This window comes from Podarcis melisellensis (assembly GCF_964234715.1).
Source record: "Podarcis melisellensis genome assembly, chromosome: 14".
NCBI lineage: Eukaryota > Metazoa > Chordata > Lepidosauria > Squamata > Lacertidae > Podarcis > Podarcis melisellensis.
The window spans coordinates 25,894,826-25,909,959 of record NC_138546.1 but is presented as its reverse complement, the minus strand read 5'-3'; the positions used below and the strand labels follow the sequence as shown (position 1 = coordinate 25,909,959).

Genomic DNA, 15,134 nt, shown 5'->3' with positions numbered 1-15,134 from the left:
AGGTCTTTTAGGGCTCTGTATACTAGCACCAAGGCCTTGAATTGGACACAGTAGCTCACCGGCAGCCAGTGCAGGACTCTCAGATCTGGAGCTGTAGTCCAACCCCCTCTGGATGGCACCTACAGACCCTCCAAGTGTCCCAGAGAGCCAGCGTGGTGTAGTGGTTAAGAGCGGTGGACTCATAATCTGGTGAACCGGGTTCACTTCCCTGCTCCTTCACACGCAGTTGCTGGGTGACCTTAGGCTAGTCACACTTCTCTGAAGTCTCTCAGCCCCACTCACCTCACAGAGTGTTTGTTGTGGGGGAGGAAGGGAAAGGAGATTGTTAGCTGCTTTGAGACTCCTTAAGGGGAGTGAAAGGTGGGATATTAAGTTCAAACTACTACTACTACTACTCTTCTTCTTCTTCTTCTTCTTCTTCTTCTTCTTCTTCTTCTTCTTCTTCTTCTTCTTCGTCTTCTTCCCTATTTTCCAGAGACTGTACCAGATTTACAGAAGCTGTCCTGGTTTCTGATTTGATCCTGGAATGTCTGTCTTTTCTTTAGGATGTCCCTCTTTCCACCGGAGAAATGTTGGAGGGGACATCTCTATTTTGATTGGAGAAATGTTGGAGGGTATGGAATAGGGTGTCCCTATTTTCACCAGAGAACTGTCGGAGGGTATACACCTTGTTGGCTACACCTGGTCTAGAGGAGGTGGAATGGAGAGGGGTTGCGGGTGCAGAGAAGACCCTGTCTTGGCTCCAAGGTTGTCTTTTCAGACCATGTGACCTCTTTGCCTGTTGGGACTCTGGTCCAGAGGCTCCAGCAGGCGGTATGAGAAGGCAGTGGCAGATGGGGATGGGCCAGAGTAGAGGGGCTGGACAATCTTGTTCAACTTAAAGGTTGCTTTCCAGGGGCCACATGCTGGTAGTGGGCGGGGCAAGAGGCAAAAGTGGGAGGAGCAACAAGTATGGATTTTTAAAACCTCTGTAGGCTAGCTTCCCCACACATTCTCACCCTCCTCTTTATCCAGACCAGCAAGAAGCATCCCTGGAGCTCCAGCTAGGGCAAAATACTCAAGGAGGGTGTGGAGCAAGACCAGGAGGGGTGTGGCTTGGGGAGAGTCAGGAGGGCCAGGCAGAGAGGACTGGAAGGCTACATTTGGGAGGACCTGAGGTTCCCTACCCCTGCTTGGAGAGGCAGGAGGTGAAAACCCAGCTCCATCAAATTAGCGGGGACTGAGCAGGCCTGGGTGCTAACAGGGCTTCCTCTTTCTTCCAGTGCTCCACCACATGCGGCCTGGGCGCCATTTGGAGAACAGTGCGCTGCAGCACAGGGCAGGAGCAAGACTGCAGCCCTGCCCGGAAGCCCATCCCTGCCCGGAGGTGCTACTTGAGGCCGTGTTCTAGCTGGCGCGTCGGGAACTGGAGCAAAGTAGGCAAAACTCACCTCAGGCAATACCCTTTGCCTAGGAGGCCTCTGGGGCTCGTCTTCACACACCCCTCTTGATCATTTTTTAAAGTATTTGCTCTGTGTTGCGTAGCAGCAGGCTGCACTCGACGACTTCCAAAGTCTGTTCCAACCCCAAAATGCAGTGACTCCAACTGGAGAAAAAGCCTCAGATCTTTGCAATTTAACAGTGGGTAAGGGAAGAGGCTCCTGCCTACCTAGCAGTTCGAAAGCACGTCAAAGTGCAAGTAGATAAATAGGTACCACTCCGGCGGGAAGGTAAACAGCATTTCTGTGCTCTGGTTCGCCAGAAGCGGCTTAGTCATGCTGGCCACATGACCCAGAAAAACTATCTGAGGACAAACGTGGGCTCCCTCGGCCAGTAAAGCGAGATGAGCGCCGCAACCCAAGAGTCGGCCACGACTGGACCTAATGGTCAGCGGTCCCTTTACCTTTACTTTAAGGGAAGAGGCATGGAGGCAGGTCTAAGCCTGCTGCCCCTGTTCACTTTCCACCAGTGTGCCATTGAGGCAACTGCCTCAGAATGCCTTAGGATAGCGCCGGCCCTGGCGGCCAATTACCACGGATAGTCTTATCCTCCATAGGCCACCCCCTTTCTCTCAGGCTGGCCTACCTTGCAGGGTGGTTGTGAGCATAAAGTGGGGCAGGGGGACATTTCTTAGAACTCATGAGGTGGGGACAGCAGGGAATTGAATAGGTAGGAACCAAAACAGGCTCCTTTTGAGAGCAGCCAGTCTGCTTCCCAATATCCCTCCACCCCCAAACGGACAGTGGCCAGCTCTCAGCCGGCTTCTCTTTGCACTATTTGGCACCCAGTGCTCCAGGACCTGTGGAGGCGGTGTGAAAGTCCGGGACACCCACTGCGTCGACAGCAGGGACCAGCGGCCCCTCCGCCCCTTCCACTGCCAGGCTGTGCTGTACAAGCCCCTCACCCAGATGCCCTGCAACAACAAGCTGTGCCTTGGCTGGTACACCTCTACCTGGAGAGAGGTGAGTCGGGGGCAGGGAGCAAGCAGAGAGGGGAGGAAGCTGTGAGCCCAACCCAGAGCTCCCTTGTGGTGGGGTGAGGTGTGGGTGTCTTGCTCCAATTTTTCTTGCTGCTTCCTTACCCCAGATTTGAGTAGACTGCAATGATGATGATGGTGATGATGATGATGTGTGGCTTGGATCTCCGCCCTCTGTAGCATCCATTCATTTTTACCATCGTGCTGAATGGGAAATGTAAATTCTAAAGGCAATGAATGACACCACCACCACCACCCTCCCTTGTAGTTGTTGTAGTTATTAACTATGTACAGTATAGCCCACCTTTTCGCCCAATGGGGACTCAAGGTGGCTTCCACAAATCAAAACAACACAAATCAAATGCGAAAAAACTAAAAACAATTGTTGAAAAGTAGCAGAATTAAAAACAATATAAAAAACAAATCTGTTAAAATACAGATTTAAAAAACAAACAAACAGCACAGCTCTCGTAAAAGCCTTTTCCTTAAAAAACAACAACCAGTTGTTGGTAAAAGCCTGTTGGAATAAAATAGTATTCGCTAGATGATGGAAGGACAGCAAGGAGGGAGCCTGTCTGGCTTCTCTAGGGAGAGAGTTCCAAAGCCTGGGAGCAGCCACCAAGAAGGCCCTCTCCTGTCTGTCAGGGTGGTGGGACTGAGAGAAGGGCCTCCCTCGAAGATCTCAGAGCGCAGGCAGGTTTGCATGGGAGAAGACGGTCCTTCACATAACTTGGACCTAAGCTGTATAGGACTTTATGGGTCACAATTGACACTTGGAATTGTAGTTTTTCTACTGTGCCATTTCGGTTTAATAGGAATGTCTTCTGCCAGGTGATGCTGCCTGAGATCTGATCTGCTTTAGCAAATACATCCTTTCCCCAAAGACTTGGAAGCTCCAGTGATGTGCCTTAAACCAGGGGTAGCCAGCATGACCCCCTCCAGATACTATTGGACTGCAGCTCCCAGCATCCCTGTCAACTGGGGCTGGTTGGGAGTTGGAGTTCAACATCTGGGGGCCACTACAATGTGCTGCCCCAGCCCAGAATGGACCTCCTTACTCCACGGGAAGCCCAATAAGCAGACAAGCCCATGGAGGTTACTGTGTGGCTTCCCACTCCTGTTTTGACTGCCATGCTTGCTCCTTGGCTCAGAACTAGCTCCTGCCCAAGCACCTGCCTGCGTCCAGTGTAGTGGGTCGGCAGTGCTTCCTCCTCAGCTGATACCTGCCTGTTTCCTGCTAGTGCTCTGAGCTGTGTGGAGGAGGGGAGCAAGAACGCCTGGTGACCTGCCCGGAATTTGGACGGTGCGACGAAGCCCTCCGCCCAAACAACACCAGGCCTTGCAACGTCCACCCCTGCACCAAGTGGACAGTGGGATCCTGGGGGCAGGTAAGCCAGGAGTCCTTCTTCTGAATCCCTGATGGGAAGGAATCCAGAACACTTTTGATGATGAACACCCCTTCCTTGGGGTGTTCCAGGGCAGGCTGTGGCTGGGTGGTCTGAAGTCCTTTTTGATCTCTTTAGTGCACGGCCATGTGTGGGGGAGGCATCCAGAAGAGGCAGGTGAAATGCATGAACACCAAGACTGGGGAGGTGGAAGAAGACAGCAGTCTTTGCGATCACGAACCGTGGCTGGAGAACACGCAGAAGTGCAACCCCCAGGACTGCAGCCCCAGCCCACCAAGTAAGTGGTGGGGTGGGGTGGGCGTGTCAGGAGCTCGTCCTATGCTTGAGTAGGACCCCGGCATAGACACATGCCCAACTGGCATGTTCTTTCTCTCCTGGTTGTTCGTTCAGGAGCTTCATAAGCTTTCTTCAGCCCGAACATCACAGCGACTGATGCCAACAGACATTGGCACACTTAGGGATCTGCAGAGTTTGCTCAGCTTGCATAACAGACCTCAGCAACTCAGCATTTTGGCTAATCTACTTTATTTACATATAAACACACACGGAGCACTGCAACATGGCTCCCTCTCTCTCTAGCATCAGACCGCAAAGAGAAAAAGAACAAAGGACAATAGTCCCACTTCACGGAACACAGTAGCACAAACATCCTATCTCTGTCACTTCCCACTCTCTGGAGTCAAAGCATATACTGTCATATAATAGACAAAAACCCCATGACTGCAATCATGGAGCAGGAATTCTAACAGGGCGGAGGGGTGGGAGAGTTAGAGATTCTGCAAGACGTGTTAGCGGTGAGGACACAAGAGTCCGGCCTCTGACCACGGAACTGGTAAGAACCAGTTTAGGAGGAACCTAACCGAATATTAAAGTGAAAAAACAGCTGCAGATAAGGTGCAAGGAGGGTTCTGTACGTTCAGTAAAAACTTTGTGTTGAGTCAGTGTTTTCACGGAGCATGGTTAGATGAAGAAATGGCAATGTGCTGGGTGGCAGAAGTGGTTGGCTAGAGAGTAAAATAGCCAGGATGTTGCATATTTCATATATGGGGCAGGGGGTGTTAGTGGAATGTTCTCAAATATAATGGTTTAAGTGTCACTACAAAAATTCAATATATTTTTCGAAACTTTTTTAAAAAAGCATTTTCACAGTGTTTTTTTATATGTGTCTAGATTCCACCAGAGCCACAGCAACAGGGGAAGGGGAGTCAGCTCTTTCCCTATCTCCCCTATGCAATTTACCTCCTTAAGGGCTGAAGGCCTGGGTAAAAATACAAGCAATTGGCTGGTGCCTTAAAATAGATGGTGTTGGTGCCAGGCAGGCCTCCCTGCAGAGAGCATTCCATAAGTGTGGAGCCACCACTGAAAAGGCCATTTCTCCCATCAGCCTTAGCCACTCAGTGCAAAGAGTACACTGTAGAAATGTTGATCTCCTCCTAGCAAGCCCCTTTGGTGCAACCCCCTCCACCTCACCACTTAGAGGTCCAGCACCACCTGCCTGCTTCTGGTTTAAAAATGCAAACTATGCAAATGCTCTCGAGGGCCTGATCCAGCATGGCCTGTAAAATTGTCCTGGCTGTTGCCAAAAGATTACACTGGTTTTCTGTGCAAGGGCAGGGCACAGGAAATGTTAGCCTTGCGACAAATGCCTTTCTCCAGAAGAATACTTGTTACTCATAGTAATAGCACTGAGAGATAAAGTGGGAATACAGATCCTGTGGTGATGATGGATATACAATGGCCTTGATGTATAGGGTCATGATTTCCCCCCACATAAACGATGCAAGACAATGTGAGGGAAAGTGGAAGGCTAAACACTCTGGGTTTTTTAATGGCCTATATTTGGTTTATAGCCCAGGGCAGGAAGCGCTGATGGGAAAGAAAACATATCCTGCTGAACTCTGGAGGGAGGGGAAAAGTCTCCTCCGCTTGCCATATGAAGTCAGATCCTTGCTAAAGCTGCAGGCCTGGGCACAGAGGTGTCAGGTCCCCTTGGTCTTTAGTGCAGAACCCCATGCAGGCTGCTACAGAGTGGTCTTATGTCATAGAATTGTGGAGTTGGAAGGGAGCCCAAGGCTCATCTACTCTAACCGCCCAGTATGGGATTCACAGCCTTCTCGTGGGGCATTAGGGGAAATGATCTGCAAAATAACCTCCCAGGATAGAAACACAACAAACACACTCCTTGGATTCCTAGCAGCTATGAATTTGTAAATGAACGAACTCAAAGCAGCTGAACATGTTGAAAACTAACACCACGTATTTGTATAAGGGCAACTCTCTTCCCCTCTGTCCTTCTTTTTATATTTATGCTCCGAAACTGTTCTGGAAACCCAGCAGTGTTACACGAAAATGGTGTTTGGGGTTGTGACCAGGTAAAGAAAAGCTTCAGGAACCAAACAACTGAAGTCTCTGGCTTCTGCTATGGCTGTGTATGCATGACTAAAGTTGCCGCTTCTGCAAGGGGAGAACTGGTGAACGTGGCAGGCACCGTATGAATTTCAGCCGCCCCTTGCTTCTTTATCCCTCTGAAGACATAGCTTCCGGAAACTGATAATTAAATGATCAAAGCAGTGGCTTTGAAAACAATTAAGAACATAATAAGAGCCTGGCTGCTGGATCAGGCCAAAGGGAGCCCATCCAGCACCCTGTTCTCACAGTGGCCAAACAGATGCCCCAAACGGGAAGCCCCCAGGGCCATGGCCTCCTCCCACGCTTGTTCTCCAGCATTGTAAGGTAGACTGTCTCTGTCTGTGGAGGTTCCATTTTAGGATTCATAATAAACGAAGAAGAGCCTGGCTGCTGGATAGGTCCAAATGGGGGCCCATCTAGTGCAGCATGTTCTTGCAGTGGCCAGCCAGATGCCTCTGGGAAAATAGCCTTGGACTGGGCGGGCGGAAGGGGGAGGAAGCAATCCCTGCTTGCAGTGCCCCCAGTGTATGGAGGAACATGGTGGGAGGCCCAAACAGGTGCATAGAGGACTCTGTCCGCCCCCCAACCCGGGGGGTGAGAACTCAGTGGTGATTCTGCTTATAGTTTATAGCAGAAAAGCAATGATTGTGTGGCATTAGGAGCTGCCTGAGCGGAAGCAGGCCCTTTGCCCCAGGCGGTGATGCCTCTCTTCCCAGCATCCTGCCTCCCTTTAGGAAGTGGGAAATGTAGTCATCAGCAGCCCATAAACCCATGCTGGATTTTCTATGTGGAAGATCAGGCTATTAATAAACTTGCTTCTTATCAGCTGCAGAAGGCTAATAAAAATGTAGTAACACAGAATGTTAAGAAGGAAGAGCGGTGTGTGTATGTTACACTGTGCAGCTGTGGCTTGTCAGCTTCCCCCAGTTTAAGACTGAACAAGGAGCCAAACTTTATAACTAACAGGGATAAATTAACTGAAAGCCATGAAACAAGATTGCGCAAATCACCAAAGGAGGATCCTTCAGTCGCTGCAGAAGCCCGCCTTCCCCTTGCTGTCACAGGGAAAAGTTGTTGCTTTTAAAATGCCTTGAGTGAAAGCATGTGTGCAGGCACATGTGTGTGCAAGCTGGTTTGCATGTTAGGCTGAAAGCCAAACTGCTTGGAAACATACCTTCCAACTTTCCCCGATGCAAAACCAGGACATGCAGCTTCCAACACGTGCGCCAGGGTGAATCACGTGACCTGCGTCTTGCTCTCACTCTGAAAATTTGTGGGGGGGGGTTGGGGGGGACACAGTGTGAGATTGTAGCACCCAAAATGACTACTGAGATCTTGTGAGGGGGAAAATGGGATGTTCTGTCCCCCCCCAGGGCATTTGGAAGATTGTAATTTGGGGGGGATCAGTCTGGCTGACTGAAATTGCTGACCTAGTCAGACAAGTTTCTTTGGAAGACAACAACCTTAGCTGGCCACTTAAGTGTCCTCATTGGCATCCCAAAAGAATGAGATGGGTTAGAAGCATAGAATTGTAGAATTAATGAACCCCTGTGGTCATCTAGTCCAACCCCCTGCAACACAGGAATCTTTTGCCCAATGTGGGGCTCAAACCCTTGACCCTGAGTTTCATGCTGTCCTTACTGAACTTTCTCAGCAAGAGCTACAACTAGGGGATGGGGTGTTGCTCTCCAAGCTGTAGGCCTTTCCTCCACCCTCCTCACCTAGCTGCTTTGATCAAGAGCCAGAGTATATATGAGTGAGCTGGAAGCAGACCGGTAGCTGGAGACACGTAGACGTGATTGCTCTGTGCTGGATACAAACCTGTGATCACATAATTGGAAGGGACTCCAACTAGTCCGACCCTCTTCAGTGCAGAAATCACAACTGTTGGGGTGTTAATGCCATGAGCCCTTCCATTTTATGCTCAGGTTAGTCCCTGTAATGAGCCACTTGACAGCTATCATTTATTGAGCATCCTGTGTGTGTGTATGAAGAGTTGTCTTGCTCTGGGAGAAGGACTCTCGGCTGCTAAGATTGGCAGAGAGACAGATGCCGGGTCCTTCCTGCAGAAATAGCTCCCTGAAAGAGCCCTCTTGAAGGCCGGAGATAAGAGGCCTTGCTGAGAGGAAGCAGGGCTCCATCAGAGGCACCAAATCAATATTCCCAAGGTGTTCTTCTCCCCAGCTTCCTGTGGCACCTTTCAGATGGTGCTCAGAGCAGGAGCTGGTGGTAGCAGTCAAGGCAGGGTGGGCGGGCAGAGAGAGAGAGAGCATCATCCTCTGCAACTCTTGGCTAACTCCGTGGCTGCGTTTCCTGACTGCTCTAGTCAGGAACCAGTTCCAAGGTACGGTTCTTCCTCCCTGGAGGAGTCTCCATGGAAACATTTGAGTCTAATAATGCAAAATCCAAGTGCAAATTCAAAGGGGATCCAGTAAGAGCCAGCTTGAGATCCAGGAAAGGCAGAAATGTCTCTTTACAGGCCTGGGGGCTTCTCCAGATAATATCCACTCGCTCCCTTCCCCCAGTTTGCCCCTTTGATGCTGTAGGAGGGGGTGTTTGGTGGGGTTAGCTGTAACCTCTGACACAGTGATGTCATTGTTTGCTGAGCTGAAAGAGACCTTTGTGGTCAAACTAGACATTCTTTCCCCTGATTCCTTGCTGCTCCTTTCTGTCTGCCTTGCCCCAGAGAGAAAAGGGTCTGCAGCTCAGCTGCCGCCCCTGCTTTGGGACCCCAAAACTCTTAATAAAGCCCCGAAGACCTTTGAATTCTCATTTGATGTGTTGTAGAGATTAGAAAGCACTGTCTCCACTTTTGAAATCCCTTTCTGCAGTAGCATTGATTGGATTTATAGCCCATCCCAGTCCGGAGGTCCAGGGTGGGTGACCGACAGGTGCACATTACAAAGGCAATTAAGATCAAAGGCAAAGCCAAGGAAACGACTTCCAGTCTGCTACTATTTTGCAGGTGGCATTCAGTTGCATACTAGCAAATTCAAATTGTGGTGGCGTTGCTGACACTTATTAGTTGTTCTTTTTACAAAAAGTAAGCTCAAAGTGACTTAACGTATACTGCAAAAATGAAAAGCGATATAAAACTAGAACAAAACGAAAGCTAACAACTTTTGTATACATAAACGGCATCCCACCCACTGAAGGAGGCTGCAGGATCTGAAACACTCCAAGTTAAAAGCCGATTGACATGGATTTGGCTCTGCACTTATTTGCCCCGCTCTTTCAAGGCACAGGTCCACACTTTAAAGCTCGATGTCCAAGTTTTGGGGGGTTTTGCCCAGAGCTTTCCCTGGTATAACCTGCTCTTTAGTGTTCAGTCAGAGCAAATGTCAGTTCGGGTTTTCCATGGACTGATGCTTGTGCCAATGGAGCACTAAAGATCGAGTTTTTGCAGGGAAAGCTCTGGAGCAAAAAAAAGGGGGGCACTCGGATACAGAATTTTAAAGCACTGGCTGTGCCTGGAAAGAGCAAAAGGAAGGGAAGTGTTGATACGCCCTCTGTTGTGTAGCAAGCCCACTTTCTCCCCAGACTTTGGCTTTTTGGAGTAAGGAAGGTGATGGGGAAATACTCCAGGAAGTGCTTGAATCTATAACATATAACATCCCTGCAAACAAACCAGGATGGTTGTGCATTAAACAGCAGATGTCATGTCATTTCCCCACAAACGCTATGCGAACAAGTGAGGATGAAGGCACAAGAAGCAGGTCATCTGGAAGTGACTTGGAGTAGGTATACATACACACTGACAAATTCAAGTGTGTGAACCCTCCTGGGTTCACATGTGAAACTTATGATGCCCCTGATTCTGAGTCCATGATCTCAGAGGGGAGAAGTCAGCCCCTTAGGCACATGTGCCCAAAATTTCAGATCAGTGGCCCGAGGGGGCCTATTTAGCATCCAGCCTCCTGTTCTGACATTGACCAATATCAGGAACCAGAGTCAGGGGTAGGTCAGCAATAAAAATACTGAATGAAGTTTACTCTTTATTCAAAGAAACCAGAAGTGCAGGCCTGATGATCACAGTAACTCTTCCTAGTAGGTCTTGTCCCAATGAGGCGGTTGCAAGGACCCTGCCTTTCCCCCGCTCTCTAAGGCTCCTTTCCTGGTTCCTTCCCCAGCAACCTGAGGCTCCCTCTTCATATCTCTTCTGGTTCTGGGAGACCAGGCAGGAAGGGGAGCTTGTTGCAGCAGGAGGGGGAGACCTCCTGACTTCTTCAGCAACCTGCCTCATTGCTGCTGCTTGGCCCCACCCCTTCCCAGCCTCCTCTTCTGCCCCTGATTCTGGGCTTCTCTCTGCCATAGCCTCTTCCTGCTCACTAAACCCTGTTACCTTTTCAGCTTCCGACACCACCTCCACCTTCTCCTTCTCCTCCTCCACCTCCTCCTTCCAGGCTTCTCTGACCACTCATCATAGTCCCACCACCAGTACCCTGGTTCTGAGTCTTCTTCCCTGGGGGGGAGGGTTCCCCAACTGGTGCCTTCCCCCCCATTCCTCTGCATCCATCCAGTCCTTGACAACCAGCCAGATGCCGTTATGGGAAGCCCACAAGCAGGACCCAAGTGCAAGAGAAGTGCTCTTCTCACTTGTAATTCCTAGTATCTGACCTTCAGGCCTCAACTCTGGAGGAAAAGCACAGCCACTGTGGCCTTATGCAGATAGCCTAATTTTCCATGAATTTGTCTAATCCTCTTTTAAAGCCATCCAAAGTAGAGGTATCACTATATTTTGCAAAGTTACGATGATCAATGGATCTGTACCCTTGCATGCAGGGATGGTTTTCCTTTTTTTACACAGATTGCAAGGAGCAAGCACAATATGGATTAAGACCATGGAGGTTGATTTTCCCCTTGATCTGGACCCAATCTGGACTGGTCTCCTCCTGCCTGCAGTTTGCACTGGGGGAAACCTCCAGCTGGGAAAGGGTTAAAGCCCCCAGATCCCCATGCTGAGGTCCTGGGTCCATGCTGGCATCTTCTGAAGGGAATGAAAAAGCCTCTGCATTTAACAGTACCGCTAAGTAGCTAAGACATTGCCTAGTTTGGCTCTCTTGCACACTTTTTAAAGCTGACCCGGCAATTCCCTCTCTCTGAGCTGCCGTTTCCTTATCTAGGAATGTGCATCAAAGTTTGTTTCTGTGACCCTGTGAAAAAATTCAACCTCTTCCCTCCGGGCTTAGCAGCAGATTTAGGAGTAAACCTTCTGAATAATATCCAAAGAGAGATTTGATCCCATCGAAGGCCTTGTGAGTTTCTGCTGAGTATGATTTGGCACGGAGGGACTCAACCAGCCCTTAATTAAAATATTCAGTTTGCTTTGCTGTTGAGCATTATGCTTTTAAGTTGCCTGTCTGGTGGGGGGGACGGGACTGGAGAACAGACGCTTACATTATCAGCTGCAAAATATCTCCTCCACACGAAAGGCTGCCAATGTTTGTTCCCCAGTTGGATAAATTCCATGTTGTAAGGCTGGCCTATCGGTGCTGGCCCCAGAACCACACAGTAAATCCTGTAGATTGTAGCTCTTCTTAAATGGGCAAATGCTTCAGATGTCCATAGCTGCCCCAGCGGCTTTTAAAAGTGGCAGGTAAAACCTACAAGTTCTTGGGATCTAAAATTAATGGGTTAGGAGTTTGTATGTCTCTGTACCTTCCAACAACCCACTGATTAAAATCAAGATGTGTGGCTTTCAGTGCTGTGCTCCCATGCAAGCCAGCTGGGGCTTCCTCACCCCAGCTCCCTGTCTCTGTTTCCAGCAGCAGCTCCCTCAGCGCCAGACCAGCACCTCCAGCTTCCCTGTTATCATCCTCATCTTTGTCAGTTTCTTCTCCTCTGGTGGGGGCATTGTGGGGCAGGAGGCATGGTGTCTGGGCCTGGCGGAGGCGGCCCCAATGTGCCCCATCAACAGCTCCTCCCTCCACCTCCATGGGCACCTTCTTTTGCATGGGAGTCTCTTGGTGCCAAGCTCTCATGGAGTCAGCTGACTGGCGTGAGAACTCGGCACCGAAAACAGGACACCCAATCGTGATTTTGGCGTGCACTGGTCAAATCTGGACTGTTGACAGGTATGAGCCTCTAACCAACAATCTACCCAAGGCAGTATCCACAGACCTCCCAAAAAGTAAACCCCCTTCAGATTATAATGGTGACCCAGTGACTACCTTCACACCCTGTTGGCTTCCAGATGTTTTGGACTACAACTCCCATCAGCCCCAGCCCATGTGGCCATGCTCCCATCATCCCTAGCTTCATGCAGCCATGCTGGCTGGAGCTGATGGGAGTTGCAATACAAAGCATCTGGAGGGCACCAGAGGCTGGAGAAGGTTAGGGGCAGAGAACCTGAAGCTATCTTGTGACTGATCAACAGCCTGACAAGGCAGCTTCCTGGTTCCAGCCCCCGACAGAAATAATCACAGCTGGAAAACTACAAGTGCCTGTTTATACTAATCTGGAGAACAGCACCGGAGCAGCTGCAGTCGAGGCTGGGTGATGTATTGATACATCGTCCAGGAATGGTTTGAGGGTCAGAGCACAATGGTGCCTTCACCCAGTGGTAGATTGTGGTTGGGCCTTGGTTGCTTCCTCCTTCGTGGGGCTGGAGCTGATGCTGGATGTTCCTCCCTCTGCTTTTCACGATGTATCACTATATTGTGATGTTTAGCTGGTGATACATCAGGATGTTGAGAAGCCGATATCGCCCAACCCTACTCATAACACTAGAACTTGCGGACGTCCATTGAAGCTGAATGTTGGAAGATTGAAGATGGATAAAAGAAAGTACAGTCATACCTCGGGTTACAGATGCTTCAGGTTGCGCGTTTTCAGGTTACGGACGCGCCGAAACCCGGAAGTACCGGAACAGGTTACTTTGGGTTTCGGTGCTCGTGCATGCGCAGAAGTGCCGAATCTCAACCCGTGCGTGCGTTGCAGGCGCTGCGGGTTGCAAATGTGCCTCCCGCATGGATCGCATTCGCAACCCGAGCGTCCACAGTTCAATGGTACCTCTACTTACGTTCACCTCTGGTTACGTATCCTTCAATATGTATGCAGCAAACCTGGAAGTATTTTTCCAGGTTTCGCCATGCGCGCGTGCACAGAAGCGGCACCTCCGGATACGCACACCTCGGGATCCGACCGGAGCTCCAGAATGGATCCCGTGCGCAACCAGAGGTACCACTGTACTTCTGTACAGAGTGCATAGTTAACCTGTGAAACTCCCTTGCACGGGAGGTAGTGATGGCCTCCAACTTGGATAGCTTTAGAAGAGGATTTGACAAACTCATGGAGGAGAGGGCTATTGATGGGCTCACTAGCTGTGATGGCTGTGCTCTGCCTCCACAGCTGGAAGCAGCAATACTTCTGAATACCAGTTTCTAGAAAGGACAGGAGGGGAGAGGACTCTTGTGCTGGGATCCTGTTTGCGGAGTTCCCATGATGGGCATCTGTTTGGCCCCTGTGAGAAGAGGATACTGATCCGGCAGGCTGCCCTTATGTTGCTATGGAACATCCAGACTGCTGACCTTTTTGTTGCATGGGTGTGTTTATAAAAACACACCAGACCTTTTGTATTTGTTTTCCAGGGTTAGGCTACAGCTGCTTTGCCTTTTTGTGCAGGATGGTGCTATTCACTCACAATACTTGAACACTGCAGGAAAATAAACTTCCTGATGTGCGATTTGCAAAAGCGAGGGAAGGTTTAGCCTGTGATAGAGCTGGCGAGCCAGAGGTTTAGAGGTCTTAACCTCTGACCTGTGCGAGGTCATGACTGCTAATCTCCATGGACTAGGAAATGGCTCCTGTGTTCCAGACACGTTTTTTATCAGTAGGCAAAAGAAACCTCTCTCTTCAGCCATTGCCTTTGGGAGGGGGGGAGCTGCCTAATGCTCTAGGGGGGCTCCCGGGGAGACTTCATTGTGGGATTGGGGTTCCCCACACATGCGGGGTGTTTTGTTGCAGTGTCTACTCTGCATCATTGTCCTAAGTAGACACACATTCCAGCTATTTAATCCTGATTGCCCTTCTTGTCCCTTGTACAATCCAATAAGTTAAAAAGACACCTCACCAATTACCCATTTGGAATTGTTGAACAGCCCATTTGGAATATCAAGCTCCTGTCTAGTAGCAGCCCGGGGCTATTGTGGCTGCAATACACACCATCCATTGAAAGCACATAACATTCCCCAAAGACTCTTGGGAACTGTAGTTTCCCTCTCTCAAAGCCATCTCCTCAGTCTCCCCCCCCCCAAAGTAAGAACCATTTTGAGGTGCATTTTTCAGACTGAGGACGCCTGGCATGGCAAAGAGCTGAGCACCACCTCATGTCCTGCCTTTAGGGTTACGTGGCTTGCGCATGTGGTTTGCTAAGGGTCTCCTAGCAACTCCCAGCACCCTGCACAAACTACATTTCTCAGGACTCTTGGCAGGGGTGAAAAAGTATGGCCGTTAAAGTGGTAAAGGTAAAGGAACCCCTGACCATTAGGTCCAGTCGTGGCCAACTCTGGGGGTTGCGGCGCTCATCTCGCTTTATTGGCCGAGGGAGCCGACATACAGCTTCTGGGTCATGTGGCCAGCATGACTAAGCCTCTTCTGGAGAACCAGAGCAGCGCACGGAAACGCCGTTTACCTTCCCGCTGGAAGTATTTATCTACTTGCACTTTGATGTGCTTTTGAACTGCTAGGTTGGCAGGAGCAGGGACCGAGCAACGGAACCGCCGACCTTCTGATCGGCAAGCCCTAGGCTCTGTGGTTTAACTCACAGCACCACCTGCGTCCTAAAGTGGTATAAGAGTGCAATAATAATAATAATAATAATAATAATAATAATAATTTTTATTTATATCCCGCCCTCCCCAGCC

At 49.9% G+C, this 15,134-nt stretch overlaps 1 protein-coding gene and 2 long non-coding RNA genes across 4 annotated transcripts in view; 2 read left to right on the top strand and 1 right to left on the bottom strand.

The window, feature by feature from the left end:
* LOC309356998 overlaps window positions 1–1,743 on the bottom strand; it is an 8,857-nt gene extending 7,114 nt beyond the window's left edge. The window contains exon 1 of the long non-coding RNA XR_014163004.1: window positions 1,431–1,743. This is a non-coding gene — a long non-coding RNA (uncharacterized lncRNA). The remainder of the gene's footprint in view (window positions 1–1,430) is intronic.
* The window catches only part of LOC309356999, a 401,715-nt gene that overhangs the window by 369,795 nt on the left and 16,786 nt on the right, over window positions 1–15,134 (top strand). The window lies entirely within an intron of this gene.
* The window catches only part of ADAMTS7 (ADAM metallopeptidase with thrombospondin type 1 motif 7), a 65,470-nt gene that overhangs the window by 44,255 nt on the left and 6,081 nt on the right, over window positions 1–15,134 (top strand). For both annotated transcript variants that reach the window (XM_081888373.1, XM_081888374.1), the window contains exons 20-23: window positions 1,263–1,415; window positions 2,268–2,441; window positions 3,697–3,843; window positions 3,979–4,138. In XM_081888373.1, the coding sequence (XP_081744499.1) occupies window positions 1,263–1,415; window positions 2,268–2,441; window positions 3,697–3,843; window positions 3,979–4,138 (634 nt within the window). The remainder of the gene's footprint in view (window positions 1–1,262; window positions 1,416–2,267; window positions 2,442–3,696; window positions 3,844–3,978; window positions 4,139–15,134) is intronic.